Raw genomic sequence first — 27,339 nt, 5'->3', positions numbered from 1 at the left:
GGGAGAAATAAAATGAAACCAGTCTAGTTAATTAAAGGAAGGGATTATTTGTTGACTCAAATAGGAGAAGAAATGTCTGGGTTTTTTACAGATCGCTGTAGACAAAACATCCTATAGCTAGTTTTTAGTACTAACAGCTTTAAACTTATTCCTTTCTTTGAAAGTATAGCTAGCAGCTCCTAGACTATAGAGCCAGGGTTATTTTATTGCTCATTCTTTTCTATACAATGGTCAGTCATTTCTAACTACCTTTTTTTGGAAGGGACCAATAAACATTGAAAAGCAAGTCCAAACTTTGTACATTTACAAAGAGAGAAGGAGAGAGCGCTTTTGTTCAGTTTGGTAGAGGTCCATTTCTTTTACTGAAGAACATTTTCATAGGTTTTGAAAAACAGGATAATGCTTGCATGCAGGTTAAAAGAATGATATTTTGCTTGGCTAGTTCATTCAGCGAATAGTCTTAGCTTCCATTTTAATGAGGAATAGTTCCGCTCAAACTTTTCTATCCATAAACTACCTACAGGAGATTATTGTTTATGAAGTTTTGGGGTTGATCGATAACGTGGCACTTGTGCCTCCTGAGTGAGAAAGGAAAGGGAAATTTTCCACCCAAGGAATTCGCAGAACCGGTTTCCAAAAAGCACAAATTATTCCTATAATACTAATACCAGACCTGTATATCTCTAATGAGAACTAGAAATTCTTCAAAGAGAGAAGAAATTTTTTACCCAGTCTTCTAACCCATGGTACAGAAATAGAAATTTCACTGCATGAAGTAATTTAAGAATTCACAGTATGGCAGACACTAAATAGTAGCAACTAGAACATAATTCAGTTATCAGTCTGAAGAGGAGGTAAGATGCCAAGAAGTGGCTGAGTAATCACTAAACTTCAGAAAAGGAGATTCCAATATTAAGAAAAAGTTAATGGAATAGGTCTGAGAGTCAAAAATAAGTGAAATAAAATCTTTAGGTGTTTCGTGGATACTACTTAAAAATATTATCACTGGGTCTTGCAAAGTACTGAACAAAATGGGACCCATGAGGGAAAGTCATAAATCATGCCAGCTGAATGCCATTTTTTCTAAGTGAAAAAAAAAAGATATTTCACATTTTAAATGCTTCTTTAGGGAAAACGACAAAGAATGGGCAATAAATAAGTAAAAGGGAAATTGCAATTGCTGAGATTAATTAGGAGGGTAAATAACTAAGGGTATGGAACCAAACAATGTTACTGTCTTCCACTTTATTCAATGGAGGAAGTCTGTGGAAATACTTTGCTGGGTTTTGTGGCACCTTGGGGTTTATCTATAAGTGTATCTCTGTTTTTCATTTCTGGCAGGAAGCACTTTAGTTTGTTCTTATCAAGTAAGGACTTTCCAAAGTCAGCACCTTAATCCTTTTTAAACTGGCAGGAAACTTTTCCTTGTCCTTTCATTTTCTAAGCAGCTCCCTTGAGCTGTCTTGCACTCACAGCTTTTTACTGACCTATTGCCTTTCTAGAGGTGGACCACAGTATATGTGTCAGTTTGGCCTTGATTCTTCTAACTCCACCAGCCCAGACAGTCTCAATAAGAAAACAGAAGTGAGGTTATTGTGCAAGGTTTAAAGTCAGGCTTCTGCGTGCAAGGGTAGAACCAAAAGCTTAAAAGTAAAACGAACAAAAAAACCCAAATAAGTTATTAGGTCCAGTGTTGTGAGGAGAATGCAGTGGGCTTAGCTCAGCTCTTGGCAACAATATGCAGTCTGTCATTAAAAACAGATATTTTACTGGAGATACAGAACTCCACTAGTCTTGTAGATACATATTTTTAAAGGCTCTAGGGTGATCAAGGAAATTAGAAATGACTGTCAGACAAACCGGTTGAAACAACAGTAACAAGTAGAATGAAACACCAAGACTATAATATCATGATACAACAGTTAACACTATTTCTGTAAAGAAAGATTACATTTCACTCAACTTTTTTAGTATGTGCCAGTACAGCAGAGTAAAAGACAAACCATGGCATCATTTTTTTAGACTTGCATAGTAATTTTCCAGATCTCTGTTAAAAACATACAAACAAAATTAAAAGCACAAATTGACATTGCAGTTAATCAAGTGGCAAAATGAATTTCAGAAGTACTGCCCCTAGCTGCTTCGATCCCCTTACACACAGTTCACCTTTCTCTCCATGGTGCCAGTGCAATTGCCTGTGTGGCTATAGATGAAAAGCCAGTTAAGAAGTAATTATGAGGTGAGAAACAAATATTACTCTGGGTCAAATTCTACCTATCAGACGGAAACCAGAGAGAAGTAAACTGCCAGCATTTATCGTAGCTAATGCACTTAAGGGTTTAATATTATATGCTGTACAGTATGTCTATTAAATACATGGAAGAGTCAGCGCTGAGGCAGCAGCTCTTGAGTATGATGCTAGGTGATGTGGGTTAGCAGAATTCATACAGGACTGTGAAGAATTTCAGCAGGAAAAAAGCAAACTGAATAAAGAGGTAGTACCAACTCAAATTTCAGTCTTAAATGCTATGTAGTGTTCAGCAGAGGTAAATTTGAATGACTTTTAACTCATAAAGGGTTCAAAACTGAACACTGCACTGAAGAAAGGGATGCAGGTTTCACTGTAAACAATGCACCAGTGACCTGTTCAGTGTCCATCTGATGTCAAAGTAAAACCAAACAGAATGCTAAGGGGGATAAAGAATGGGGTAGAACACAACGATTTTTAAACATCCTGTTGAAGAAAAACTGAGGTACGTTAAAGGAATAAACAGTATTAAATAAAATGAAGACAGTTGATCCAAAATTTCTAATAGTGAAATGTTCAAGGGATGCTCAAGAAAGGTGAAAGGTGGCAAATTTGGTTTGTTAACCCAAGTGGATTTTGGAACCTACTGACGCTAAGAAAGGAGCAACATTCTGTCAGGGAATGAATGAGATGCTGAATGGAACTAAAGGAGAATTGAGATAATGCCAGTATTTGGTTTTTTATAATAATTAATGATAGAAGTTTTTAAAAGGCATGTCAAACATCATGTTTCCAGTTTAAGGCAATCTCTGTTATGAGTCAGGCTGAGTCCATCATGATGGGAAGCTTTATTCTATTTTGAATTTGGGGTGGCATCACATGCATTTTTCTTAGACAATTTGAGATGATCCCTCAATTGGATAATCAATAGATGATGCAATATGGGAGTTTCAGTGTCCTGATGTTAGGCTCTGTATCTCTTCTCATGTAGGCTTTCTTTGGAGAATTTGCAATAGTGGTGGATTCCCCAGCTTGTCCATGACTCCCAAGAGGGTAATGCTTTGTGTCACTGAAGGCATTTCATGAAAGTTGCACTCCATGATATGCAGAATGTGTGTGCTCTGAATAAAATGTTGATATTCTTTCCTCTGCATAGTGTAAGTCTAGCTAGTAAGTTCTAGCTAGAAGTGAGGACCCTGTGCTGTCAAAGAGAGACAGGACACTGAGATAAAACACGCTGGATAGTTCAGAGTTCTACGTGAAAATGTAGCAAGGCTGCCTTCACTTCCTTTTAACATTTAGCATTCATGATCCCAAAACTAGCACTGGAAGCCTTAGCAAAAGGAATGAAACCATAAGGCAGAATTTGATTTTAAGAAGACATTACCGATGAGTATTCCAGTAGGGTGAGGTAGCCTGAAGGAGATAATGAAGAATAGACTTTGGAAGGAACCAGTCTTAGAAAATACATCTAAAAAGATATTGCTTGTTGTTGACTTGGCATTCTTCCTTGCTTAGGTTTTAGATTTAAAAGAGGACTGTGAAGTCCTTATCATGACTTACCATTTGCATCATACTTGATTCACTGCTTCCTGTTTGCCAAGTTCAACTCAACAGCTGCCTTTTGCACAGATACTCTAGATGTCTTCTAAATATCTGCTACACTATTGAGTGCCGTGCAGATTACAGCAATATAGAGTTTAACAAAATGATTTATATATGACAAAAGGAAGACAAAAATATAACTGTTTATAGCAGAATTTTATGCATCTGCATTGAACAAAATACAGAGCCAGATTCTGTTACCTTTACTCATACAAAGTAGGAATTTTACTAATTCCGAATTGTATTGTATATTAGCAATACCGTGTATTGCTATCGAGCTAATATTCTGGTGGGACTGGGCACAGAGACAGGCAGCAGATCATCTCCTCTGACTTAGCACTCACACAAAGTACCGTGGCCAGACTTTTCCAAAGAACCTGGTTCCTGCAGTTAGCTCTAGATATATTTTGATTAAAGGTTATCACCTTTTCTGGCAGCAATAGGAATTGCAAGGGTTTCCTGGCATTCCTCCTGGTAAGGAGTTTTGAAGATGTAGGCCAAAAGTGTAACTGTGGGCACTCAGAAGTACTCACCATCTTAGAATATCCTGGTTACAACTGAGAAGAAACATTGGAAATGTTTTCATTGTACTTTTCAGAAAGTATCTCTGCATGTAAATTGATCACTAATTTGCTTTCTTTCCAAAAAAAAGGAAGTGAAGAAACAAATAAAATGTAATTCGTGCTTTCAAAACCCTCTGTGAAACCCAGACAGTGAGATAGGACTGTGGTCTTAAAATATTACACTTCACTTAGGCTTTATTCTTCCTTCTCCCTTCCCAAAAAAGCTATAGCAGGAAAGTGATCCATAAATCCCTGTGTCCACGTTATGGCATGGTGCCTCAAATGATGAATTCTGTCATGTTTTGATTAAAAAAAAATGGAAGTCCATAAAAAAAATAAAATTAGGTTAGTGAATTGAATGTTGCTTCCTTAACATTTTTCATCCTGAACTCATTTAGTAGAGGAAATGGATATTTCATCAGACATGGATTTGACGTTCCATCACATTATACAGTAAACAGTACAAACGATGTTATTTTTTTTAAATGGAGAAGCTGGAAGAGCTAAGACAGTAGCTGCTGTAAGGCACTGGTTATCTCATTTAAACAGATATTAAATGTGGGTGCCAGTGGTGTGATCATCAGCTGCTTCCCACTTTGTGAATAAATTGCTTAGAAGGAGTCTTGCTGCCTACCAGATGTGACCTAGATTTAGATTTCCAAAGGCAAAAAAAAAAGTCTATTGTGTAAAAAACAATTGCGGGTAAAATGCATGGTAAATGAGCTTATCTCACTTTTCCAGGTGTTCAAGCTAATATGTTATGGAATTACAGCTTCATTTATGAAAAATAATTGAGGAATGTTCCAGCAAATCAAATTTGGATAAAGGCTTAGGATAGTTATTGTGTTGTTAGCAAGTTTCTAAATGGCAGAAAGAAAAGGGAGGCAGCACAGATAATAAAAATATAGAAATTTGTGAATCTGTGAAGAGGCTCTTATAAAAGGGTTGAGGCTGGCAGTGGTATCCCACCTGTGTTGTGGTCTTGCAAAATGTCATGGAACAATATGAATTATATTCCTGTCAATGCATATGAAAGCAGGACTTTTTCTTAAAAGATCAAGCATTGATATCTGTTGGCCCTGGATAAAAATAATGACATTGGTAGGTTAAATGTATAAACGTCGAAAGAATAACATCCTTATTCTTTTTCTGTCTCCTCTTTTCCTTTTTCTGATTCCATAGGGGCTGCCACTCGAAAACCGGACCCAGAGCCTGAGAAGCAGACCGACCATACTGTTAAAATTGCTGGAGTCATTGCAGGCATCTTGCTGTTCGTCATTATATTTCTGGGGGTCGTGCTGGTAATGAAGAAAAGGTGAGCAATTAGTAGATGTTTTCTATGTACATATTCATATCACAGCATCTCCTACAGCAGTTCTCAGTTTGATATTGGCAAAAGTATCCAGCTACTTTCGTGCCCTTTGCCACAGAGTTTAGGAAGTACTGCTCTCTCCCACCTCCAAAGCCTTGTTGCGTTTTTATAAAACCACAGTGTCTGTTTCATCCCACAGCATTTTCTATGAATTAATGTTTGTGGCTTTGTTATAGAAGAAAAACAACTTGAGGTTAATGATTCTAGCACTTTATGCATTAGTACTGCATGATGGACTCTAATAATAGAACAGTATCTCTATCCTGAAAGTGTGAGTCTCCACTCTGTTCAACAGATCAGCTGAAAGTTAGATGTAGTTTCATTCTTGAATGTAAAAGAAATCCTCAGTCAAGCAGGAACTAGAGCTAAGGTAATTTGTGCTAAGAATGGGGTCTATATTCTTCTGCACAAACTTCATTCCCTGAAAACAAATGAAAATATTACAATGGTGCTGAATGTTTCCAAATGCTGGTTCAACACACACACGCATTGAGATTGTTTTGTTTTGAATATCATTTGAAAACTGCTACAACATTAGAAGTGCAAGACTTTTAAACCTGGTTGCCTTTCTCAACACTGTAAAAGGAAAAATAATAAAGGGAAAAATATCTCATAGCTAGGGAGGTGGCATGGGTAAGAAAAAAATCCGTGTGATGATAGAAGGTAAGTCTAGATTGGGAGAAGTTCATTAGCAAATAGAAGGTTTTAGGTTTATCCTGAGCGATGTGAGATGTGCAGCTGTAGAGGTGGGGTTGGGAATGTGTGAGAGCTGTGTAAAGGGTCGAGTCATGAATTCTCCTTCCTTGTCTGGCATAGTCTTCTTACTGTCCTATAACCCCTCACCTCCTTGCCATTCACCCTGTATTATCCCCTTTTCTTCCTTTGAGAGCAATCTCGGCCTGATTTTCCTCATCCCAACACTATGTGATTTAACTGTATGTTAACTAGTTTGGCAGGTCTGAGATAGTCCAAACCCCTGAGCTGCCTGAAATTCTTCCAGAATTTGAACAGTGGAGGTGCACAGCTAAGGAGGCAGCTGCCTGACAGTGCCTCAGGGCAGGCAGCAGAAGTAGTTACTTTTCACTCTCCTTGAAGACAGAAGCAGGGCCATAAATTAGAAGGGCTCTATGCCGAGAAAGGTGCGCTGTGGCCAGGGCTGAGGGCTAGGTCATGACAACAGGTAGGTAAAGCAGTCAAAAGCTGCCGTACGGAAAAGACTGAGACTTAAGCCACAGGATAAGTCTGGCTGGGGCAATGAAATTGACCCAGTAACCAAATCTTCTCAATAAAGTACAGTGTAGCAGAGTTAAAATCTGTTCTGACTTTGCAGTACTTTTTTCTTCCCACTTCTGATTTCTTGCATCATTCATACCTTCAGTTTTAACAGTTGAACTCCCAAACTCCTCCCTAGGGCCAGACACAACACTTGGCATGCAGGGAGGAAGGCTTCTCGCATTATCTGGCCAGTCCTTCTTCACACAATTCCTGACTGGCATTCATCACTCTCTCTCTTCCAGTTCTGAGCCTCTCCTTAAGCATTCGCGCCAAAGATAGAATATATTCACCCAAGGGAGACAAGTTCTCTTAATCTTGAAGGGAGAGCATTGCAAAATGATCCAAATAGTTTCAAAGTAAATAAGGTGTCAGGGTCTCTGGCTAAATGGATGCAATACCAGCTCTTGCTTCATTCTCTAGGGAAAAGCTCTTTGATAATCTAATTGTTAGAGGCAGGAAGGCTCGAATCCTAAGTGTTTGCATGTTAATGCAGAATGATACTTGATTCCTTCTGTCTACCACAGCACAGTAATTATTATTCAAAGTAATTCTGTTGTTAGAAGAAAAGTGCATTATGTGAACTTCTTTGGGGTTTGGAATAAATCTGCTTGTGACAGAGATGAAACTATTGAAAGTACAAGTCCAGGAACTCTGTTACCAAATAGATACAATTTCATTGTGTAGTACAGAAAGAATGATACCAATAGCTTAAACATATGCCAGAATGATGCTGCAGCCTTGAACAAAACAAACTGTGGAATGAGTTGAAGTGAATATTAAAAAGTAAGAATGGTTCATCTGTGTAACAGGATGTGACTAGGCTTTAATGAGAGTTTCAGGAGGTAGGTATATTGTGTCCCAGACCTCTAAAGCAGATGCTGTAGCATAGAAGGTCTTGAATACAATTACACTCATGACTTAAGCAAAAGATGAACCGATTATTCAATAGATTGTTATTGGTGCATTAATTCACTATGCTGCTGAGAGCCCCTATGGTTTCACCTTGGTTCAGTTACTGTGTATACATTATGCATTTGAAGAAAATGTATAAATCATTCTGCAAGCTTAGTAAAACTGTAGTGTTTTTGCAGTTTTATGATACTTTAGGTGCTACTTTGTGAAACAATCTCATCAAGCTAGCGTGTCATTTGACTACTGCACTTGATGATTTTATTTCATTTACTTTATCAGAAGTTTTACTGGAGTAAAGACCTGAGTGAAAAATAGAATAACACCTTGTAATTCAGTGGCATCTTTCCCCTGAGAACCACTTTCCTCTCCGCACTATTATGTGCATACTCTGTGGCCCACAATGCTAGGTTTCACCATGCTGAGTCAACATGCTCTGAAACTTGTCTTGCTTGGAGTTGGCTACGGCAGTATCCCATTCACACTCCACTATTCTAAGGCATATCCCAAGGCGTATGCTGTCTGTTACTCATTCTTTCATGGAAATGGGTCCTTGTAGACTTGATCTCCAGATCTCACCAGTAGATTAAATTTACTTTATCCTTGGGGCTTCACAGTGCTTAATTAACTTAGTTTTGAATCATTTCTTTCCATTGTCAAGAGATTTGCAAAGCAGTTTTACTGTACATGATAACCATGGCTCTGTCCAACATATTCCATTAATAGCCACCTCATTTCGTCCAGCAACCATTCTTTGCTTGGTTGGTGCCAGGCACCACAGATTTGCACAGATCAGCCTCTTTGACTTCTAATTCAGTAGCCAAATAGACAAGACCAACATTCAAAGCAGTTTTCAGTGCAGCACAGCCATGCTTTGGATATGGTCACTATCAAAGAAGTAGGTAGAGAAGTTCTGCAAATATCAATAGTCAGTCATTAGGTATCATTATTAATTTCACTATAGAGTGGTCTTCTGAAGTAGTTGTATGATAAACTGAGTCACAGAGAGATTAGGTGGCCTAACTATTCGTTGTATGGTATGGAGTCACTAGTGAGGGTAGGAACATCATGGACACTAAAACATTTTCTGTGTGGACACTCAGTCTTTGACTAAAGTAAAACAGATCTGTATGCTTGTCACCTGGGTCAGGGGAAGACTGTTAGTGCTTTCCTGTTTTTCTCCCCACTTGGTTGTGCAGAGTTCTTTATCTGTTCTGTTCTATCTTTTCTTTATCCATTCACCCACATTCCTGCATAAAGATGTCATGTCATGTAGACTAGGAACCTGCAAGCTATTCCTAATACCAATATGGTCATATCAATGAGATGATATTTCTCTGTGAAGTCAGAATAATGCCAGTAGGCTTTCCTCTCCTCAGCTGTGCTCTGAATCTCTCATTTAAGAGTTAACACAAAGTCAGTGGAAACCAATACATGTGTTTCCACAATATTGCTCCACAATAAAGTAGATTTTGAATCTGATCCTGAATATTAAATCTCAGGCAAGGCCCTTGATCTCTGCCAGTCTTTGATATACCTGCATAGGACTTTATAAAAAATAAAAAAATAAAAAATAAAAAATGCAGCAAGTAAGTTCATCTTTTGGTCAACTTGAAGTAGAGCAGTGAAAATGAGAGAACTGTTCCCACAACCTTTGGAAAAGCAATAGCAATTAAATCAAGACTTGGAAAAATCAGAACCTTACTGCTTTATTCTTTTCTCTTTTTGGTTGGTTTTTTTTTTTATATTCTATTTCAGCTCAGTTTAAAAAATATGCAGAAGTTGAGAAATTAGATTTCTTGGTCCAAGGTTTGCTTAAAAGTATATATGTCTTTGGGGCAGCTGTTTCTTTTGGGACTACCATCTTGCTGCTGCAGTGGGAGTGCAGTAAGGAAGCGGTTATTAAAATTTAATTACATTGGCTTCTGCTTCAGTTGTGGAATGGAGTTTTTCTGATCATTGCATTTCTCCATAAAAGGATTGTTTTCTTTTGCCTATCTTTAGTTTCTGTTTTCAGCTGTCTCTATGCCTAAGCCTTGCAGTAGTTTCTAACGTATGTAATTGTGGCATCTGTTTAACTCGGAGACCCTGGTTCTTGGCAGTGGATAAGGAAGGCCTTTACACTCAGTGGAGCTGGGCTGGGAACGCATTCCCTGGTAGCAAATCAGGCTGTTCAGTTATACACCTTTACCAACAATTTCAAGCAGTTAGGATAGAAATTGGAGATAATACGGGCTGAAGGAAAACGCCAGTCTTACAGTGCTACCTCTGAACCTTGTTTTTCCCTCTAGGCCAGCTACAGAAGAGAGACAATGAAAGAAATCACTGTGGTAATTACACAGTGCCAGAAGTTTTCCCTTCTAGTGGGACAATCCTCCTGTGCCTGGCTGCATTGGTTTTGATAAATATTATAGTGGGGCCTTATTCTACAAGTGATATTTATGAAATTTATTTATGTCTTCAGTCCCTAAGGGTATAAAAGTGCTTTATATTATCACTATACATAGAAACAGTTTATTGACATAAAATAACCTATCTAGCGGGAAGTGACTGAAGAGCCATGCACAGAAGAAAATTTGGCCAAAATCTTTGGGTCACTCTCTTTAGCAGAAAAAGACTTTTCATACATAGAGAGAGAGAAAGTTTGTATACATTATGTAGAAAGTAAAATGGGTATTTCTTCAAAAAGCTAAATCTCCATATTTCTTCAAAAAGCTAAATCTTTTCAATTATGAATGGTGCTTTTGCATGTGGCCTGAGGCCTTGTGAGTCTAAAACCTTCTGTTTCTGTAGGTTTTTAATTTATTCTTTTTACCTGTTTTTTTCAGTGTCTGGTATCCTTGAGAGTCAAAAAACACAGTGCTCTTTTTCAAGGACTTTCATATGGAAAATCTCACAACTGTAACAATATAAAAATAACTGGAGCTTGAGACTTTTAATTTTTCTCATCTTATACAAATTTTTAATGGGACATTCACACAAATTAAAGCTCCTGGATTTTCAGCATTTTTTTCATAAGGAATAATTTATCTCTATAACATATTTCGCAGAATTCTGCATATAAGTACCAGCAGTGCTTCACTGATTAATTGTATCTATTGTTGTTTCTCAAATTATTATACATCTTTTAGAAGTATGAGAACATTTGTACTAATTACATTAAAACTCTGTCATGGCAACATATGGCAAGAAACAGGGTTGGCAGTGTCATGAGATTCTAAATGAAAGTGAGAGAATGAGTAATTCTGAAAAGAAGGGCAGGGGGAGATAGAATTATGACTGAACCAGAAAACAACCCCTTACTAATAGAGCAGGTAAGTTGATCTGCTTTGATAGGGCCTGATCCTGTGCTCCTTACTGAAGGCAATGGGGTATGTGCTGATGGAAGAAGCGTATAACTGTTTTGCAGCTTTCCTCTTACTCTATTCTTAGATATCTTTTAAAACTCAACTTTAACAGGTGTGCATTTTTGCAGATGTGCCACGTGATTAAATATTCAGTATCTAGCCTCTTGTGTTTGAACAATACTGTTTGCATCAGAAAAATGGGAATAAAAACTGGGAAATATTTCCAACGGCATCTTCACACAAAGAAGATGAGAGAGAAAATTTGATGAAAGCCTAGTTTTCAAAGGGATGCCTGAAGCATGTAGCTAGAGGCAAGTTAACGTTAGTTATAGTCCTTTGCAAGGCCTGTTTACATATTTCCTCTGCAGTCAAAGGGCTGTATGCATGTGCTGTAAAAATTACAAATGCCTACATGGCTCCTTTCAGTCTTTTATCTTACCAACGTGTGAATGCTACTTGATGTTATGCTGAGAGATGTTTTAATATCTCCAGCCTCTTTTTAATTGCCATCAATGTATGGAATTCATTTAGGTTGGAACTTGCCCCTTTTGGGGAGTTGCAGTCCTGCTTGTAGTGGCTCATAACTGAGGGAGGGAGAGGTGTAAAGCAGAAGCGCGTAGCTGGAGGGCTTCTATACTTTGTGCTCATGCAGAGCATGTCTGGGTGGAAGATCTGGCTCTGCAAGAGGTGATGCAGGAAAGACTGACTGGGTCCGTATTTCTCAAGGTGGTGGTGTGAGGTCTTCAACTTGTTCTTTGTGACATTCACGTGGACAGAAATAACAGGGATACAGGATCAGTTCTTATTTTTTCCTCTGCTACATGGGGAAATACCACCAAAATAATTTTAGCCAGCAAGGATAGCCTTTTTATTTGCATGGCACGAAGTCATTTTTTCTTCAGAATTTAAATGGTTATTAAAAAAGCTGAGATATTAAAAAAGCTGTGGCCATTGATTTTTCCCCTCTGGAAACAAGTTCTAGTCCTGTCAATGGCAGAACTGATTTCTTTAAGTAAAGAAAGCTATATCCCAAGATTCTACAGTACTATGATGGAAGAGAAGCTACTTAATACATGTTCTGAAATTCTGCTTTGTTAAACTTCTAACACCATGTTAGAAGTTCCGTATCTTTATTCCTAATGCAGTTGAGGTGTAACCGGCGGTGTTTTATCACTTTAATTAGGAGTATTTGTGTGTGTAGTATATGCAGAGATAAATATACATTAAATATCTAGCATTACTTAGTAGGTGTACTTTAAGGTGGTTTGATTTAACAGTTGGAGATGCATTATATATTGTATTGCTTAAAGTTTTACGGAGATTGGATATGCCATCTGTCTGTTTCAGACACATTGCATGATATGCCCAGATATGCATTCTTGCTACCTTTCATTTGTGTCACCAGTTCTGGTCTCAGTTTCATCTTGATTTTTCATACATTAATATTTGGCTTTTCTTTCCTTCCATTTCATCTTTTCCACCACTGCCTAATCCTTCCACCATCATGGCAGAAGAAGCTATCACTCCTACACTTATTACCTGTAAGTAACTTCTTTGTCATCAGAGACACTCTTTCTGCCATGTTGTTCCATGCCTAAGTAGTGAATGCTAATATTGAAAATTCCTTTATAAAAACAACCTTTGTAAAAGTTTTACCAAGATAAAAACAACATGGTCAATAATGTAATGAAATATTTAGCTTTATAGCAGTTTCTTATGCCTCATACTGTGCATTAGAGTCCTTTGAATATCGTTATATAATGAATTTTCTTAATTGAAAAGTAGTAGGTATAAATATTACTACCACGTCTATGAGAAATTTTCATGCCTAAGTAATTATTTTTAGAATTTATTTAGTGGTTTCTTTCTCATTTGTTCTGTTGGAAATATAGCATTTGTTAGACATGTACAAGCATTTCCGTTTGTTGCTGTGTACATATTACTACTTTTTCATGAATAATGATCATGCATAAACATCATGAGTTACCATTACTGGTGTAAATTTCAAAGGAGAGAGCACTAAAAATCGAGGGCAAGATGAAGCATAACTTTGAGTAAGTAATAACTTTTCATTTTGATACAGTCCTTAGTAATACCATTATATGATTCTTTATTTACCCAAAGCCTTTGTTTCGTTCCCTGCTGTCAGCAGGTGATGAATGAGAAGGGTTCTTCTGTGAATTTAGCAGATCCTTGTCTGAGTCTATTCACCTTTTCTCGCTTTCCAGGTGCAAGAAGCACATGATAGTTTTTGAATTAGCAAAATATTAGGGGTCTTGCTTAGTCACAAAATGGGATGCATTTAACCTTCTTTAATCTTGTTGGCCAGCAGCAAAAATCAGCTGTCCAGTAGATATCTGTCTTCTTTAAAGCTCAGGTTTAAAAGTCATGGGAAACTAGGAGATATTTTTATATCATTACAGAGGATGGGGTGTTACATGCATGAGACAGACTGTTGTACTAGTTTTCAGGCACATATGGTAGTAGCATGCTCTGGAAAGGAACACATTTCAGTAATGTTTTTATTTAAAGACAATATTAAGTTTCTGATGTTCCTTTCTAGTTACTCTTCAAACTTTTTAAATAAATATTTTTTCAATTAATATTTTGAAAAAGCATCAAACATTCATTTATAGAATTTATGGAAAAATTCGTAAATATTTTCTAACTTGAAAACTTGGTAAGCAGAACCATGCTTCAAATTAATTAAAGCAACTAAAATTTAAACCTCTTAGTTGAAAATCCCTACAACTTCTGAATATATTGAAACTGCTCATTTACTTGGTAATTCAGATTTTGTCTTACACTATTTGACACTTTACATATAGTGAAATTTTTTAAACTGTTCTTTAAAGCACTGTATTAATGTGAAGGTCAGAAAAAATTATCTCTTCCACAGATACAGTATTTCAAAATTTGTTTCTGTTCCCCAGAGGAAAAGACCATATCTTCCATGAAATAGGCCTTCAAAAAAAAAATTCAGTTTGGGACCATTTAAATGTTATTTTTAAAATGTCAAAAGAGTATAATATAGTAAGCCATATAGTGTGTTGTTGCCATAATAAGTAAATATATTTAAATTAATATTTTAATATGATTCATGTCTCAAGGCTAAGTCAAAAACAACATTGAAACAAATGGAACATTACATGAAACACTGTTTCGTTATTCAAAGAAATTGGATTATATCTTTTTTTCTCTTTTTCCATTGTCAATGGAAAATATGTGAATTGAAATGTTTCTGTAAGTTTTACAAACAAAGGTTTAGTCCCCAGTTTTGCAATCACAGAGACTGTTAATAGCGGATGGAATAGGGCTTCTCTTGATTTTTTGGAATGCTCTCACAGCAGCTTCAATGAAAGATCTGTCGTTTTGTTAGTGTGATACAAATTCAGTAACTTTGTAGTTCGGGTACATTAACTCTTCCAAAAGAAATTGTGTGATCTTGACCTTGTATTGTTTTGCTCCCTGTCTGGTGAAAGAAGGGAAGTAAGAGCCCTGAAAAGAGCAGACAAGATCGGCCCCCAACAGGAGGAAATATTTTGGACCAAATTCTCCACCTGTTTACTCACCACGCAATTTCACTGAAATTGGTGGAAATCTTAGATGAATGCAGAATTCATTACAGTTTTATTTTTAGCTGAGGAAGTTGGTATGGATTATAAAATGTTCTATATTTTGAGAAACATAATTTGAAGTACTCTGCCATTGCTAATTTACCACTTCTATACTGAGTATCATATTCAAATTTACTGATTAGTCATTGTAAATGCAAGCTGTAACATCCAAGCAAGCATCTATGCACTGAAATAGTTACTATTGTCTTGTGTGCTGCTTTCCTTATGTGCTGTGGGCTCCTTTTCCCTAGTAGACTGCAATTTCTGCCACTTCTAGATCCATCCTAAATTAAAATTAAAAAAGAAAAAATTGGCAGATGCCTAGAGCTGCTGATGAATCATCAGAGGTGGACCTACAGCTGTGCATATTTGGCAGGGAATTATTTCCATTTTATTTTGTGTTTACTAGATAGCCAGTCAAGAGATGTTACCAAAAAGAAGTTGAGTACTGCTGTTGAGAATTATACTTCTTTTTAATGGGCTTGAGTGCCTCTGCCAACGTCTTTCGTCCCACTCTTGATTTCCTGAGAACTGGTGCATTTTTTACCTTTCACCTCAGACAGGCAGCAGATTTTTTTTTGTCTGGCCGTAGTTAGTCCTGTATGAGTTCTTTTGTTCTTAAGATTAGAGCAAATTTAATAGTGCTCATTAACTCTGCAGCAGGTCTTTTGACTTTGCAGTCGATTCCAGGTGGGAAGAGAAGAATGGAGAGGGTGTCATTAGTGACACTTGTTATGACTGGTGTTCTCAGCATGGCAGCCAGTGCTGGCATGACTGCTTTCTCCTGACATTTTCTGATGGGCAAAACCCCTGTGACATTGGCCAGAGAAGGAAAAGTACATTAGTAGTTTATTGTGTAATTATGGTTAAATGAACTAGACAAGCCTGTTGTTCAGGTGACAATGAGTGCCACTGTGCTGACCGATAGCCATTAACTTTTATATTTGAGATCTTAATTTTGATACAGATTCTGCCCTTGGAGGTCATTAATCATTAGTCAGAAGCTAACATACCTAGATTCATTCAAATTCAAGCATCAGACAAACACAATGAGTGCTTGGACCATCTCAGTTTCCTCGAGGCACTGACGCCTGATTTGTGAATTTGGGGTTTTTTGGGAATGATTTGGGAATTCAATTTACCCCAAATTCTGGGGCAGATAGTTACAGATTGTAGCTGTTATAAGTTGCTTTCAAGAGACTCCATTACATTCCTATGAGTAGGATGTATGCCCAATTAAAATACAAAGTTGTGAAGGTAGCTTTTGATGTTGTCCCTCAGTTTGAACTTGATATCAAAATGGTATGTTATGATTATTATTGAAATTAAGTACTTATGCAACAACGGTGCTGCACAGCAGTTAGGTGCATAATGTTATTCTATTTTTGTGCCTTTTCACAAGTCATTTCGACTTGTGAAAGGTGAAGTAGGGAAATAGGAGACAATTATTGCCCAGTATTCTTATAAAATAGTAATCATGTTGAGATCTTAATAGTATGAAATCTGATATTGTCTATCCCAGCACTAATGATCTAGTTAGGTGACTTAGGACAGAAGTGCATCACAGGTATGTCCTCTGTATGGAAATCACAATTCAGAAGCCTAATACAATGTTGAAACATTACTAAAATGGACTGTATAGGACTAGACGTCCTATTGCCTGGTGCTTTGTATATGACTCAAAGAGAACAAAATTCCTCCTACAAGAAAATTAATTCTACAAACATTGAGCTCTTTCATATAAACGTGAATAAAAACATACCCTTCTTTTCATGAGAATTTGATAGTTTGGGGCCCAGTTGAAGTACACTTTTCTTGTATGTCTGACTTGAGCTCAGGAGCCTGGGAGTCTGTTCTCAGTTTAGTTATCTCTGTGTCTATTGCTTCGCTAGCAGATTTTCAGTGCTGGCTTCTGGAGCTCTGTACAGAGACTTAATTTGTGTCTCATTTCCCCAATCCTGTTGCGATTGACCTAGTACTTATGGCAGAAAGCACAAGGTTAGCAGATTTGAAAAATGACCCTAATAATCAGAGTCATAAAATTTCCAGAAAATCAATGGTGTCAAAACTCTTAACAGTGACTTCTGGATAATTCCAGGAACTATGCAATAATCATGTTTAAAGCTTCTGTAGTAATTTGAAAATAGTGAGAGAGGTTAGAAACAGTCCTGTATTCTCAACTGCAGCTGCCTCTGGAACTAGAATAAGTTCATCAGTTTGTGTCTTGCAGATGGAAGAGAGCACTGAACAGAAAAACATGAATGTGTTTGAACCGTTTGATGTGTTTGATCTGTTAGACTATGTCTGTGATCTCTTCTGAATCTTCAAATATGCATAGTTACATAGACTTGTATCATAGAATCATGTTACCCAAAATAAACATGGATTTCTGTAATTGTCTTGTAAGCTAGACTTTGGGGATGTCCCATGAGTTTTGTTGCATCTGGCAAAGTCTAGAATGCCAACATATTGAAATCTTTGGATAATATGCAGTGCCCAAAATAGCAAGGAGGGTGTTTTACTAAATCCCCATCACTGAAAAATACATTTGTGGGCTATGTGCCATATGCTTTGAGTACAGCGGTACGATATCTAGCTTTCATGCAGAGATACTAAGCGATCTCAGAATTAGAATGTTATTTTTAGTTAAAATACACCACATAATTTTTAAAAATCTATCTGAAGTTATTATTTCTTATACTTGCTGATTCCTTGCATCTTCTGATTCTTTTCGATCAGATTGTGTTGCTTTATAGCCAAGGCTTACATTCCCATTTCTCTGTAGAAAAAATTGTAAAAAATCCTTAACACTCAGACCACCAGTAAGTAAATCCTTTTTTTTTTTATTGTATTAGCTCTTTCTGAAGTATGCGAGCCCCCCAGCACAGTGATCTGACTATGTGAAATAGCTTTCTTGAGGTGCAACAGAGATCAGATCATTCATGTGGAGGAATAGCTCTGCTTTAGTTCATCTTTTCTGGGCATGTTTAGATACTCACTCCAAGTTACTTTTCCAATACCTACACATAGGAAACCCATAGTCATTTCTGAAGTTACCCAGAGTTTTCAAAACTACATTAGCCCAGGTGTGTTGAGTGAGAAACCATAATCTGTAATGTGCTGCAAGTTTGGGTTTTTCAAAATAAATGGGTACTACTGAGAGAGTGAGGTGAAATATCAGAAGTGATTGATTGCTACGCTGGCCACACAATCACACTCAGTTACTGTCCTCGCTCCCTCAGTGTTAAGCAGTAAATTTTGCAGATGAGCTGGGGTTTGGAGATTTTTCTGTCCTTAAAGGGACAGTTTTAGTTTACACTGCTTGTTTTGTGAAGGTACCAGACATTTAGTGTAGGAACCAATGTAACTGAAGGAAAAATAAATGCTTACGCTGTCTAGAGACATCTTGGTTCTTTCCACATTAGTAAAAGCTTTGTCTTGCTTTTCTAAACTAATATACAGGGATTTGAATTGAATACTGAGATAGCTTTTAGAAATTGTGGATTCCATATACTCTTGTAGGATAAGCCTGAAAGCCTATCTTTATTATATACAACACTGAGACATAATGCATACATTCGGGAGGGGAAGAGAGGATAGGGACAGGTATGCGTGTTAAAGAAGTTACCTTTGTATTTGAGTATTCGTACTGCTGTCCCATGTTGAATCTTGTTCAATTAATGTTACCAGTTTACCAGGGTGGACTGTCTTCTCCATAAAATTGTGGATTGAATTAATTCCTCAATTAGCCTGTTGACATTGTTTGTAGCTTCCTAAAAAATTTGGTTCCCAAATCAGTCCTGCTTACTGTCAACAGCAGTCATTCTAGGCACTGAGATTTTGCCATTATCTACCATCATTGTTGAATAAGACTTGCAAAGAGTGTATAAGGTGAATCATTTTCATTCACTTCAAGACTTTTCCCTCAGGAAAAAGGTGCGATTCATGTATTTTTTACACTGAAATTTCATTTCTGTATACATAGATAGCTCAAAACTGACTGCAGATTCTTTCATTTTAAATATCCAAATAGAAAGGAGAGTTTTTCCTTATTTTACTATTAGTATTTATTGTACAAGAGGGGTAATGGCATTGGAAACTTATTTTCTCTAAACCCCAAACCTGCCATTACACTTTGTGTGACTGTAAATGTGTTAACAGTAAAGAAGCTATACTGCATATTAAGACCAAAACTCACTTCATAATTTATGTTACTAAAGGCCTGTATTTTTTATGAAAGATTGAAGTGTTAGTTTTCAAAATGGCTTAATGAAATCCAGTTGGCAGCCGATCAAAAGTGGTGTTGCCCAGGGCTCAGTATTGGGGCCAGTTCTGTTTAATATCTTTATCAATGATCTGGATGAGGGGATCGAGTGCACCCTCAGTAAGGTTGCGGACGACACCAAGTTGTGCGGGAGTGTTGATCTGCGTGAGGGTAGGCAGGCTCTGCAGAGGGACCTGGACAGGGTGGATCGATGGGCCGAGGCCAATTGCATGAAGTTCAACAAGGCTAAGTGCCGGGTCCTGGGGACCTGGGGGTGTTGGTCGACAGCCAGCTGAATATGAGCCAGCAGTGTGCCCAGGTGGCCAAGAAAGCCAATAGCATCCTGGCTTGTATCAAAAATAGCGTGGCCAGCAGGACTAGGGAAGTGATCGTGCCCCTGTACTCGGCACTGGTGAGGCCGCACCTCGAATACTGTGTTCAGTTTTGGGCCCCTCAGTACAGGAAGGACATTGAGGTGCTGGAGCGTGTCCAGAGAAGGGCAACGAAGCTGGTGAAGGGTCTGGAGCACAAGTCTTCTGAGGAGCGGCTGAGGGAACTGGGGTTATTTAGCCTGGAGAAAAGGAGGCTGAGGGGAGACCTTATCGCTCTCTACAACTACCTGAAAGGAGGGTGTAGCGAGGTGGGTGTTGGTCTCTTTTTCCAAGTAACAAGGGATAGGACAAGAGGAAATGGCCTCATGTTGTGCCAGGGGAGGTTTAGACTGGATATTAGGAAAAATTTCTTCCCCAAAAGGGTTGACAAGCATTGGAACAGGCTGCCCAGGGAAATGGTTGAGTCACCATCCCTGGAGGTATTTAAAAGACGTGTAGATGTGGTGCTTGGGTACATGGTTTTGTGGTGGACTTGGCAGTGCTAGGTTAACAATTGGACTCAATGATCTTAAAGGTCTTTTCCAACCTAAACAAGTCTATGATTCTATAAATATTGAACTGGTCGACAGAAGATGTCTGCAAAAGGTGGGACTACAAGGCATAAGATGAATGTTGCATTGTATCTCTCCTGGACTCAAGGAGGACAAGCAGCAGAAAAAAGCTTAAAGAAGAATGGGTAGAAGAAATCATATGGTGAATCTAGCCTAAGACTTCTTTGCTGCAGTAAACCACAGGCTTAATCACTTCCGTGATACAGATAAGAACAACTGTAACAAGACGTTCCTGTCTGTTGAGTGATGTCAGCACAGACCACTGAGGTGTCGTAGTCATTAGTATTGCAATAACTTCTATTGACTGATTTTATTTTTGTTTGAGCTTATTATCTGTAATCTTTTCTCTGACCCCTGAATCCCATGGGAGATGCTTCAGCTGAAATACCTTTGTTGAGCCTATCTGCAGGGGTTATGGCCAGGTTAATGATAATCCACCTCAGGGTAGCATCTGTCAGTGTTCACTCTTAATTTCACAATGAAAATGTTCTAATCTTGGCTTCTTTTCCTTCTTCTCCTTTTCATTTCGTTTCTTATCTACAGTATTCCTTGAGCTCCCTTAAAGTCTAGACTGCCAGATCCCTAGAGGGAACAACAGTGGCCATTTGCTTTCCATAGGGTCTAGCTGACCAAAATCATAATTCATTTCCAAATTTTCTTTCTGTCATTTTTCTTGGTCATTGTTTTCCTGTGATGAATTACCTAACTCTGGCATGAGGATAAGAAGCCATACCTCAGTTGCTTTCTTCTGGCACGCCTGGTGACTCTGGCCTTCTGCCTCCATTTGTGAGAGTCTGTGCAAGGATTCTATCTGATCAGGGTCCTTCCTCATTTCAGCGCAGTAGCCCACATGCAAAATGTAGCTAGGAAGATTGCATCAGCTGTGAAATTGAGCCTCACGAAAACTAATCAAGCAAGGAAACAGAGGAACGGACCGTACTGTGTGCTTACAAATCCAGCAAAGCCTGGCATTTCATCAGTCCCAGACACCCTGTTGAAAAAGAAAATCTTTTACAAGATTTATCATAGATATTAGAAACATGGCTCTATTTGGTTTACAAGTGTACAAGAAAGGTTTTATTATTACTGCTATTATTATTATTAGACTGTAGCTTCTAGTGTATGCTACAGAGAGAAGTCTGTAGGACTGTCAGAAAAGTCTTGCATAATTCTGTTAGTTCATTCCTGTGCTAACCAGACAGCAGCAGTGATCCAGATAAAAAGAGGTAATAGTTGGAGGAGAGCAGAGTTTTGTAGGGCTTGTGCCATGAACTACTTGCTCCTATGAGTACTAAGCTGGTGAACATAAAGAAGCACATTTATTTTTCTTTTTAGCAGCTGAAGCTCAAGACCACTTCTGCATTTGATCTGAGATCCCTCGGTGAGATATTGAACCAAATGTCTAGGGGTATCTAAGTTATACTCAGTTCACCTGCAGAAGGAGTTAGCTTCTCTCCTTCTTTCTCATTTCCTGATTCATCTGATCATGAAGGCACAAGTTAGACCTACCAGAGGCTTCTCTGGTTTGTCTGAAAGAAAGGCAAAGAAAAGCATTCGCTAACCTGTGCATTTCACAGTGGTACAGGAATGAGAGGATCAGCTGGTTTAGAGCAATTATGCCACTCCCCATCTCCCATTGCAAAGTGATAGTGTGCTTTCCTCCTGTGTGGTGACGTCAGTAGCCAAAAGTAGGTCTTCCAGTATGGATTTGGCCAACATGTTCGTATTGGGTATAATAATGCATGCATATTGGCTGCAGCAAGTAATGGTTTAGGTAGGCTAGATAGATTTTAGTTTGCTTAAAGATGTGTATTGGGTTATGGTTTAGGTATAATGGAATGTATTTTGCATTTCATGGTCCTATTTCGCAATTGTCCATGGAAGGGTCACTTCAAAGGGACTAGGTTCATGGATTACAGTGTATTTTCAAAAGGAGATGAAATATTGAATGTTTTGTATTTACTGACATTTTTAAAGGTAGGATTGTCATGTTTATGATACATCATTGAATAAGGCCCTGATTCTTAGCTGTAACATCCAGGCATAACTTGCAGTAGAACTTTACTTTCTGCTTACCAAACAAGGAGGAGTCATGTCTGCATTTAATATTCTCCAGACTGAGATTATAAAATATATTTTAAACTAAGAAAAGAAGAGAAACACATAAGGATGTTAGTAAACCATAGGGAATTCCTACTGTACGCTTAAGAAAAATAAACGAAAAGGAGAACAAGGTACCTTGGTTGCATGTTGAGTCCTAATACAGGCTCCCAGCAAGGATAGGTTTATTTTTTTACTGAATAGGTTACTGCAGTTTCAGCTGCCTTTTGTTGGAACCCAAAGCACTGTAAACCTATTTTGAGGCCAGAGTACTGTGCATTCATGGAAGTGTCTTGTGCAGTTCTCTGTCCACAAAGGGTTTTATCTAACTTACTCCTTAGATCCTACTGTTGTTGTCTTCCTTCCAGCTTTTTTTTCTCTTTCTACACTAATGTGTGTGCCCAGCTCTTAAGCCTACCATCTTATTCTACTGACCATTTCCTTTTTCATCTGCTTCTCCCTCTGCTCCTCCTTCTACTTACTCCTCCTTTCCTTGAGCCCCTTTTCCTTTCCCCCCCCAGATACTATATTGTCTGTCCTGTCCTGAAAAATATTTCCTTAAAATTGCCTTATATTCATTCTTCATGCTCTGCTTTGTCTCCTGAGACTTAATGCAGGCTGCCTAATCATTTGTTCTTGCTCCACGTCCTACCATCTCTCTCCTCAGGACCTGTAGAAGGGAAGGAGAGGCAAATCTGAGAACGTCGAATATCCTTCTGTTATTGTGCAACCTTTTTTTGTAATTCTTTTTATTCTTGATATTTACTAAAGGGCTATTGCTTAGATAGACTTACTCTGTGGAAACATTTAATACAGTAAAATTAAGGAAAGACTGAGTTACATGTCTACATGAGAATTTTTTGCATTGGGGATTGTTTCTTTGTTTTCATGGGAAAACAGAGAGCTGTTTTTATTTGTTCATTTTTTCTTATCTAAAAACTGATTTTGCTAACGCTTTAAAAATATTCACCTCTAGGTTGAAACTTAGCATGCAATATTTTACATTCAAAAGAGAAAAAATTTATCTTAAGCGATTGAAAATGATGTCACCATGGAAGTTGCAATATAACATTAATTATAAGAAGTGTACTTCAACACCCATAGTACTGTGTATTTACTTATGTCAAAACAAGGTAATGCTTACTGTATTACGAATAGCTTTTCATTTTATGATTGCCTGTTGTTCTTTGAATCATAACCTTCACTCGTTTCTTTAATTTAGGAGAAAAAGCCATTAAACATAGATACTTCCTGAAAGTGTGTGCTGCATGAAAGCTTTAATTAAGTCTACAAGTAAAGCTTTAAAAGAACAAGAATCAAATTAATTGCAACAAGGGCCATGCATTTATTTCTGTGACAGGCCTTTGCACGTTAGAGAAAAGGCAATCTGTGTACCCTTATCTGAATTAGTAAACTCAATATCACTTTTCATTAGCCTGGTAGGTCATTGCCATGCGTCTTCAGCATGACACTGTTTACATGTTAATGACCTCACAAATAGAGTCTGTTCCAAATGGTTTGCAGTAGCAGAAAGTTGTAAATCCATGAGGTGGAATAAACTGTCCTCTGCTTTCTGCATCATTGCTTCTTGCGAGTTCCCCTCTAGACTGAGCTTCATAATTAGGTGGCAGTATAATTAAGGCAAATTCAGTAAATGCAAATAGGGCAAAAGGATTTATAGCTGATTATGGTTGTTATAGCATACCTGAAATAAATTAATTTCTAAGCATCGTTATTAGTTGACTTTTCAATGACATAGAGTCTAGAAGTAGAAAGTATTGTTCACAAAAAATGTTCATAGCTTAAGTTAGTGAGTGTGAGTCAGCTTAAGTTAGTGAGTGTGAGTCCATGATGATGTATTCAGATTTACAGAGTGCTGACATACTCATGAAAAAAACACAGAAAAATTCAGAGGAACATACTGCTTTAGTTGTTTGGTGTATGATTACTTTGTATTAGATGAGATTTTTAAGACTATAAATATATTTTTCCCCCACCGTATAATGTAATGAAATCAGCATGCTCCCTAAAATCATATCCTTAAATAAAATGTCATATTTACATCTGGTAATTTGACTAGACAAAGGAAAGCTTCACTGCTTTAAAATCTTGGAGTGATAAAGCCAACATCAAATGAGTAAAACAAACTCAGCATAACCACTTAAATTTGATTGCCTAAAATACCTAAAACAAGGACCATTCTGATACCCCGCTGTGTGAATTCATTTAAGTGCTGAATTCCCTCGGTTCCCATTGACTTCAGCACCTTGCAGAATCTGGTCCAGTATTTAGATGTCTCAGCCCTGCCGTAACAAAAAACCTATTTTTCACTGGTCATATGCAGCATATACCTGGTATTGCAAGACATATACTCTCTGGTTCTGCCTGCAACAACCTTGGGAGCTGCTTTGGAGACAGAGAGTAATGATTTCTGCTTTAGTCACTCACCTAATATGCAAAGCGAGTTTAATTATATGCTGTCCAACCCTCTCTGCTACATATTTTTCCACTTGCTGGTTCTGGGTGAAGTACGTACTTTCTAGGTGCAGAGGTTACTAGTAGGTGTACAGTGCCCCTGGAAGCATTTATAGCTAATCTTGCCCTCAGCATGCATAATGTAGCTAAGTACTAATTAAAGGTTAAAGAATAGGGATCCATCTTTTTGCTGCCTGATGAATAGAGGACTGTGTTCTGCATGGGGTCAGATGCTGCTTTCAACTGGACAGAATTGCTAGGATGCTGCAAAACCTAACTACATGAGACTAAAATTTGAGAGACTCCAGATTTTCTCACAGCACAACAAAGGACTAATAAATCACTGTCTTGTGTCGTGTAATGAATTAGCTGGTTTACTGTGTTTCATATAAATATGTAATGCTGCAAGGCATACATGGGTAGAATGTAGATTTGACTTCATAAGGGACATTTTTTTTTGTCCTACATACTGACTTCTGAAAATTATCTGTGGCACAGTTGTACATTTTGCTATTAAAAACAGAGAGAGATATAGTTCTGGCAAGGCAATAAAGTCACCACAAACATTATTGCCCTCTCTCAGATCCCAATAATAGCTGATTAAAGCAGGTTTTGATTACTTCTAAATATTGCCATGACTGCTGCCATGCAATATAAGAGAAATTAACTGGTGAGTGATGGAGCTGTGGTGGCAGATAAAATACTTGGCTATTCAGTGGAAGTCTGTCTTTGTAGGGCTACAATTTCCCCAGAATTTCCAGAGGTTTTGTAATTTTAATACTTCTGCAAAACCTTTCACACCAGAATGGACTATAACTTTGCAGTTCTTTGAAGTCATCCTTTCACAAATCCTGGTGTTCACTTCTTTCCTGTAGGCTTCTTCCTGGCCTAAAAATCTGATAATAGCAATTGCTTTTTAAATAAGCTTCCAAATAGGTTATGGAAAGAGCATGGGAATCAAGAGGTCTGGTTTCTGCCACCAACTTGCTGACGAAAGTTCTTAAACCTTTGGGTGCCATATCCTCCACATTCTCCATTAATTAAATTTTGTTTGTATTAACTGCTGCAAAGCAGTGGTATCAGGGCTATTGGAGGTCTGTTAATCAGAGAGGCAGAGTACTTCATGCTTCCTTTATCATCATTTGGATTTGAGAATATTCAATCATTGTGTTTCTAAATAGAAAGCCAGCACTGCCTGAAAATATATGTTGTCGGCGTCTTAGTACCTGAAAATCGGTGACAGAGGCATCACCAGCTAAGACATGATTAGCCACATATACTTGCAGAAACACATGTTCTCTTATGAGTAGCCCTTGCAAAAACACCAGGGGAGGTGTAAAGTGTTTTCTGTGACACTAGCTGCTTTGACACTTCAGTGGCTGCAGAGCTGCCTCCTTTCCCACAGTAGGATTAATCAGCATCTGAGCTTTACTGCTTGAACTCTTGTGCATGTGGATTACTCTTCTGACACACAAAAAAATAATTATTTAAAGCCCAGATACTGCAGTGGTAGGTTCCTTGGATAAAGGTATGAAAACAGTAAAACAGAATAATACAATAATTTAACATCTCATGATTTTCAGAAATGCATAAATAAAATAATTGAGCACACTATACCACTTAGAGTCTAATCATTTCCTGTCTGATAGAAGAAGTCAATAGCCATCGGGTGAAAATAAGATGGAAAAGGTCATATGGTTAAATTAGCTGCATTCAGACAGGCATTATTTAGAAAGGTTTTTTGCTATGATTAAAGAAGATCAACAGTAAGTCAAGCAAATAAGATCAAGTTAGTGACCCTCAGAAAGGGAAATTAACCTCAATGATAAATAAAAGGTTACTGTCCACTACGAGCACTCCAAGATATGCTGCTCTTGGTTAATCACATCTTTCACTTTTGGCTATGGACTCTGCATATAACTGCCATTCTGATCATTTACAGAGGAACAGAATCATAGAATAGTTTGGGTTGGAAGGGACCTTAAAGATCATCTAGTTCCAACCCCCCTGCCATGGTCAGGGACAGCTTCCACTAGACCAGGTTGCTCAAAGCCCCATCCAGCCTGGCTTTGAACACTTCCAGGGATGGGGCATCCACAACTTCTCTGGGCAACCTGTTCCAGTGCCTCACCACTCTCATAGTGAAGAATTTCTCCCCTATATCTAATCTAAATCTACCCTCTTTCAGTTTAAAGCCATTACCCCTTGTCCTATCACTACGTGCCCTTGTAAAAAGTCCCTCTCCAGCTTTCTTGTGGGCCCCCTTCAAGTACTGGAAGGCTGCTGTAAGGTCTGCCTGGAGCCTTCTCTTCTCCAGGCTGAGCAACCCCAACTCTCTCAGCCTGTCTTCATAGGATAGGTGCTCCAGCCCTCTGATCAACTTTGTGGCCCTCCTCTGGACTCGCTCCAACAGGTCCATGTCCTTCTTATGTTGGGGGCCCCAGAGCTGAACGCAGTACTGCAGGTGGGGTCTCACCAGAGCGGAGGAGAGGAGCAGAATCACCTCCCTTGACCTGCTGGTCACGCATCTTTTAATGCAGCCCAGGATATGGTTGGCTTTCTGGGCTGCAAGCACACATTGCCAGGTCATGCTGAGCTTCCCATCGACCAACACCCCCTTC

General features: G+C 38.1%; 1 protein-coding gene across 9 annotated transcripts in view; it reads left to right on the top strand.

Moving 5' to 3' along the window:
• Positions 1-27,339, top strand: part of PTPRM (protein tyrosine phosphatase receptor type M) — a 489,673-nt gene that overhangs the window by 322,484 nt on the left and 139,850 nt on the right. For 5 of the 9 annotated variants that reach the window (XM_075494401.1, XM_075494400.1, XM_075494399.1 and 2 more), the window contains one exon: positions 5,599-5,731. In XM_075494401.1, the coding sequence (XP_075350516.1) occupies positions 5,599-5,731 (133 nt within the window). Of the gene's footprint in view, positions 1-5,598; positions 5,732-12,830; positions 12,861-27,339 lie in introns of all 9 variants that reach the window. The other 4 variants (XM_075494396.1, XM_075494398.1, XM_075494393.1 and 1 more) reach the window with 1 other exon arrangement.

Source organism: Mycteria americana, chromosome 2 (assembly GCF_035582795.1).
Source record: "Mycteria americana isolate JAX WOST 10 ecotype Jacksonville Zoo and Gardens chromosome 2, USCA_MyAme_1.0, whole genome shotgun sequence".
Lineage (NCBI taxonomy): Eukaryota > Metazoa > Chordata > Aves > Ciconiiformes > Ciconiidae > Mycteria > Mycteria americana.
The sequence above is the reverse complement of the archived record's forward strand: the minus strand, read 5'-3'. Positions and strand labels throughout refer to the sequence as shown.